General features: G+C 56.0%; 2 protein-coding genes across 2 annotated transcripts; one reads left to right on the top strand and one right to left on the bottom strand.

Moving 5' to 3' along the window:
- Positions 1–17: 17 nt before the first annotated feature.
- On the bottom strand, positions 18–2395 carry POSPLADRAFT_1157418 (hypothetical protein; the record flags this gene model as incomplete). The annotated part of the gene is made up of 11 exons (XM_024487182.1): positions 18–121; positions 163–229; positions 381–424; positions 628–659; positions 748–886; positions 952–1083; positions 1143–1265; positions 1325–1361; positions 1938–2033; positions 2161–2253; positions 2372–2395. The coding sequence occupies 11 exons, from the start codon at positions 2393–2395 to the stop codon at positions 18–20; spliced, it is 891 nt and encodes a 296-aa protein (XP_024333972.1).
- A 1768-nt stretch (positions 2396–4163) lies between these two features.
- POSPLADRAFT_1061878 (hypothetical protein) lies at positions 4164–4586 on the top strand (the record flags this gene model as incomplete). The annotated part of the gene is made up of 1 exon (XM_024481443.1): positions 4164–4586. The coding sequence occupies one exon, from the start codon at positions 4164–4166 to the stop codon at positions 4584–4586; it is 423 nt and encodes a 140-aa protein (XP_024333973.1).
- Positions 4587–6000: the final 1414 nt, after the last annotated feature.

Consider the following 6000-nt stretch of genomic DNA (forward strand, 5'->3'; position numbering starts at 1 on the left):
TGCAGCCGTACTGGCCCTCACATCGTGCCTGCAGTGTCATCACCCCCTTGAAGTGTCGGTGCAGGACCGTCGTTAGCTCCGACGAGCTTCTCAGAGAGGACGTTCTGAGCGGTCTGTCGCGCTATGAGCTCTTCGTATCACCGAGCTGCAAATATTGCTCACCGTCAGCGACTGGTATCCGCGCGAAGCGGCTCCGTGCACGGCGCTCATGAGCGCGTTGACCTAGAGACTCAATTGAGCGACAATGCGATACACGCAGCACCGCCGACGTACGTTGCGGGGCGGGGGCGTGATGCGCTGGGGTAGGTGCGCACGCACCCGTCTCGACGCGGAAGCAGCCTATCCGCAGCGACGTTGTCAGCATTGCACAAGATTCTCACATCAACACGGTGCACACCTGTGTCCTGATGCGACGGACGTGGTCCTGGAATGGTGTGTCCACCACGTAGTCAAGCGACGTCATGGCATAATTAATCTGGGCGTGCGTCAGGACTCAACGGGGCTCATCTAGACGGTCAAGCAATGGCTACGTGCCAACATATCGCTGCGCATAGACCGCATTTCAACACCTTGAGACAAAAACAATAGGGAATCAGCATGGGAAGTGCTCTTGTTGGATTTCCTTACCGAATGCCGACGAGGTACCGAGTGCGGGCCCACTGTGCACGATGACAGCATGTTCTCTGAGAGAGGATTGAGAGACTGGCAGCAACACCGAAGACAGCACTTCGTGAACTGACGACGAACCTTTGGGCCATGCCGGGTAACACAAGGCTCACAAGTCTCGCAAGGGTAGCCACATTCGCGGCAGAAGCATTGCCTACTGCCTTCTCCGTGACGTCTGTCCCACTCTTAGACTTCGAGGCTTCGGCGTCTCCGTGCAGTGCTAGGCAGGGTCACGTTGCGTCAGTAAAGTAAGTAGACACGAGGTCGTCATGTCCCGCGACAAACCTAGAACCCCGATGTCGAGCTCCTTCAGCTCTGCGGTCAGAGCGTCCCATCGCTCAGGAGAAAGCTCTGTCGCGTCATCGACGACCATCGTCTTCGCCTGACGCGTGTTGTCCTCGAGATCATAAGCGGACTCTGCGGGCGCGCATAGGCTGCAGTGAGCCAAAGGCGATTGGTGCGCAAGAGCCACGTACGCATTCTGCGTAACAAGGAGGCCAACAAGTCTGCGTCGCGTCCGATCGCCAGGACGTTGAACCCTTCAGCGGCGAGGCGCACCGCGCGCTCGCTACCTTGCGTGGACGCAGCATTGGTCACCACTGACAAAGCAGGAGGCATCAATGATGAAGCTGCGTAGACGGTGGATCGGATGACGTACCAGCCCATGCGCCCTTTCCTGCGCCGTATCTAGCAGCCTAGGGACACGATAGTGAGTGCACTGATGAAGATGATATTCGAGCACAGCAATTACACTGAACCGGGCCTTCACGTATGGGCGTATGGTCCGCAAGAACCGCGAAACGAGTGTGATAACGCCAATCGAAGACAAGGAGAAGATGATAATAAATAGTACAACGGAGCCGAATGTTACGCGAGAACGTCCTGCGCGATGGTCAATTGCATATCTGATAGTCTTTACAACTGATCCGGAAGTCCACTCACCGTAGTAGTAGCAATTCTGGTAGTACATGTCACTGGGAGGAGATGGGTGTCGTGGGTGCAAGTGTGTTGCATTTGCCTTCGATCTTAATACAACTTATATGAGACAGTGACATCGGCATGGGTGGCCGACACAGGCAATGCCTCAGGGTAGTAGTCACCACCATCTGTCTAGAAGTGACATGGCGCAGCCGCCCTGCAGGCTGCAGGGATGGCATACTAGTACTGTGATCATATAGTTTTGACAGCTGAAACTGAGATATCTGTACAATCACTTTCCAACAACGTGATGGTTGAAGTGAACATTCCCAATTCACAAAGACCCGGTGAACCTTACAACATGATGATTTCTGGATAGTATCTGGTGGGATAACGGAGTCGACTGTCGCTGCTGGAGGCTTTGCGTTTGTTGAGATGGCCAGCTGCATCTGTGATAAGTAAAACAAAGACATAATCAACAATGGACGTGCACTCCTATCCATATCGTCGCGGTGGAGAACGTCGGCCAACAACGAACGGTTCCTCCATACTCGATGATCGCCAGATACAGCTTACGCGCAGCCGTTCCATATTCCGCTCAGACCCGTGCTCGTGTGTGCCCAGAGATAGGTGTGTGAAGGAGGATGCATCTCTGTTTAGAGATGCGATCTATGGAGGGTAGTGCATTCCGGGAGACCTAATCCCAATTTGGGGGGTTCGTGTTTCCCAGTGATGGCGTAGGAACTCAGCGTCCGAATGTAGTGCCCCGCTCCTCCCCCCCCTTTACCGTCTGGAGACGAGAGTAGGCCATGGCCTGGCTGCGCGTATTGATCCAGTCACGCTGTGTGGTTTGATGTGGGAACACAGGACGAATCAGTACAGTTGCCGTTCCGAGCCACCGCGATCAACATGTCATCGGGAGAACACGCCAACGCGGTCACGTGCCGGTGTTGTACGCCTGAAACAGGCTTCAATCGCAGTGCCCATGACTTGGTGCTGTACTGAGATGGTGCTTTGCAGAACGTGCGTTATCGTAAATGTTTCGGTTGCTCCCAGGCGGCTCACTGACAGGGACAGGGTACCATCGCGCAAGAGTAAACTGTAGTCAGCTGATACGGACCACACGGTCATCGATCTTCCGTGCAGCGAACCCGACTGAAACCAGACATTGCGACGCAATGAATGCCGACACTTGCATGCGGTCAGTGTGAGTATCGCGGCAGCAGTGCAGCACCATGGTAGTCACGTGCCTGCTTCTCGTGTCCGCGCCTGTGCGGTATGTTCTCTTTACCCTGCAACAAGCCGAGAACAGCGCCTGCGATGATCCAGAGCAGACGAGGAACCGCACAGCATAGCTCGGGTCTTCCAGGGTATCGAGCGATGTTCATCAAGCCCCGCACACCACTCGTTCCGCGGAACATTATCCCTTTCCCGTCCAGCGCTCCTGGGGCGGGCTGACGCCGCCCACCACGCTGATGCTGTATAGCTAGCCCTTCGCAACGTCAAGTTCTCTAGGTTGCGGTAATGGCCGCCCGCGCAAATTGTGGCGTGGCAAGCTGAGAACGCACTGTCGGTACTTATCACGCTATTAGTCTGGCCCAGAGCGCTGATGTGCGGCCAGGACGGAGGTGCTGGTGAGCATTTACGGTATCGGTGTCCAATGCGCTGCCCGGACCCGAGCTTTGTGGCGCACTTGCTTTATCCGTGTCCTGGAGTGGACAAGGGTGGGACTCTGACCAAATGACTCCTCCCGGGGTGCTTGAGCTCGAGTCGGAGCAACGCGACTGCTTCGTGGGACCGGCGGTGCTCTGACTCGACTCTCGGCAGCGCGGTTCTGTGGTCCTCGGACGAATCACGCCTCCGACCAGGCTCACGGAAGACCACAACTTCCTCCTCGCCTGTCTCAGTCCACACGGCATCTCGCACACACGCACACACGGGCGCAGCCATATCCAGCCCCGAGGCTTCCCGTGCTTCTCGTCCATCCTTCTCCGTATCTCGAGAGACAATTTGGAGGCACGATCAATCAAGCTGCTGTCATACGCGTGACACCGCGTTCCCACCCCATGCGGCTTCCTTCATCATGTACTCGAAGCGGAACAAGGGAAGGCAGACTGGTGCCTCACTGGCAGCCTCGTCTCGGAGATAGCATCCCCGCAGGGATGCGTGCATTAGAAAGCCAGGTATGTACTACAGAGACCGCTACGATAGACAGAATAGGGGGGCAGCGTCGGACTACGCAGATAATAGGCTATGTCAACGTCCGGGGGTGCGACTGTTTTCCAATAAGGATAGCGGGGGCCATAATGATATCAGGGATGTCGGATTAAGATTATCACGCTCTGGAGCGTCGAGATCAGATCTTGCGTTGGGTCCGGCGCGCCGCGCGCAGCGATGATGCGGATGGATGGCCCATGTCTGCGAGGGCGTCGTGTCGCGGATGACAGATGTCATCAGTATGAGATGGTGGTGAGCGATGGCGGTGGCGGGCGTGTGCTGCGAGAGGGGCTCAACATGCGGCGCAACTCTGCGTGGGACAGGCTCACAAACCTCGACGCCGCCCACCGGCAGAGGGCTTCATGGCACGGCGTGCTCAGAAGAACACCGGCGCAGAGGAGCTCGCGAGGCCGCGGATGCTCGCGGGTGCGTTGGGGCGCGACACGGGGGGCCTCGCCGGCGCTGCAGATGCGGGCGCGGTCACGGCCGAGTTGTGCGAGACGGGGGTCGAGGAGGTGGCGAAGAACATGGCGTCGGGATACAGGTGCTGCAGGGCGCGAAGGGTCGCTATGATATGGGAGATGCGACAAAGGGGCGGCTCGACGAGGGGGCGGGGGCGTGCGGCGGTGCAGCTCTGTGGCCGGGTGCGCACTGGGTGGTCGGGCTGCGAGACGTGGAAAGCTGGAGACGGAGAAGTGCGCGCGGGAGGCTATATAGCAGAGCGCCAGCGCCCGTGCACCGGCGATGCACCGCACTGCCATAAGCGTCCTCTGCTGGAGGCCTGACACAGCCCGGATATGGGCATGGCATCATTGGCATGACGGCGCTTGCACGGCGTTCTATCTACTCACGGATGCCCACACTTGGCCCGCGCTCGACGCCCGGGGGCAGTGCAGCTGAATTCGGCCCATGGCTTTCCCCGCGAACGGGTGCCAGGCGCGCGGGAGGGATCGAGATCGTGCATGCGAGCAATATCCGGCAGGCAGAGACACAGATCTGCAGACGAATACAGGAGACGCGCTGCTGCAAAGTGCGGGCCATCGACGCCTACACGTACCAGGTGTGGTTCTAGCGCGACAGCCAGACGTCGAAGAAGCCTTGCATGGTGTAGGCATCGCGAGCAGAGCTTGAACAAGACGAGCTATAGTGGCCTCGCTGCCAATCAGACTGCTCTAGCCAGAGCGAACAACGTCAGCTGACTCCTTTCGAGTGGGACGTTCAGAGACCATGAAACAAAAGGGGCGAACAATGTATCTGAGACATGACGCATGAGAGCGAACATCTGACATACGTGTTTCCGATCGTGATACATAGCATGGCCTCTGGCGGCTGCCCGCGTACTCTATATTCAATTCACAAGGAGCGTAGAGCCTTCCCTGCTTGCCAGAGCAGGGTTCTCTCCATTTAAGTTCAAGATGTCGCCGAGCTTAGCCAAGGGGTAGGCGTATCGTTGGTTTTTCACTCCAACCCTCGTTAGTTTAGCGCTGGACCCCAGCCACCGAGTGGGTGGGGCCTCCTCCTTATCCCTCATTAGATTGTCCATACTGCAGTTCACTGACGATCTGAGTATCGTATTATGCCTCGCCAACTTACACATTGGTTCTCCTATTGCGATTGAGGCTGCTCGCTTGTGGCCATTTCTCAAAGCTTCATGGTGGACCTCGATAGCATCACTGACTGGGATATCAGACAAGGCAGATCTCATCGTGATTCGCTGCGAGAGAAACATATACAGTGGTCGAGAAAAGACTTGCAGTATACTATTGAGTCTGGTAGATAACTTGCATTATGCCATACAGTGAATCATCTAGTACTGTTCAAATATACATAATCCATGCTTACGTTACGGATTTAGCGGTGTATATAGTACTTGTACTTCTGAAAGTGTATGAAGTGCCAGATCTGATTAGATTGCAAGATAGAATAGGGCACTCAGGCCTCGAGACGAAGCCTGACTTACCAAACCAACATTTCAGCTGCACAGAGACCGAATTTATATTGGGTATATGATGCTACAAACTTCCAGAAGCTTATTTCGAGGATTCGCGCTTGCAGAACATTGTTTACGGAAATCAAGCAAGTTAGTGAATATGGGGACACCGGTCACCAATTGTACCACCACCACCAGGGATGATATGAGAAATCAACAGAGCGCCTACCCCTTGAGCTTAGCCCTGCTGGCTAGCTTGTAAATGGATC

The sequence above is a fragment of the Postia placenta genome (genome assembly GCF_002117355.1).
Source record: "Postia placenta MAD-698-R-SB12 unplaced genomic scaffold POSPLAscaffold_19, whole genome shotgun sequence".
NCBI classification, from domain to species: domain Eukaryota; kingdom Fungi; phylum Basidiomycota; class Agaricomycetes; order Polyporales; family Adustoporiaceae; genus Rhodonia; species Rhodonia placenta.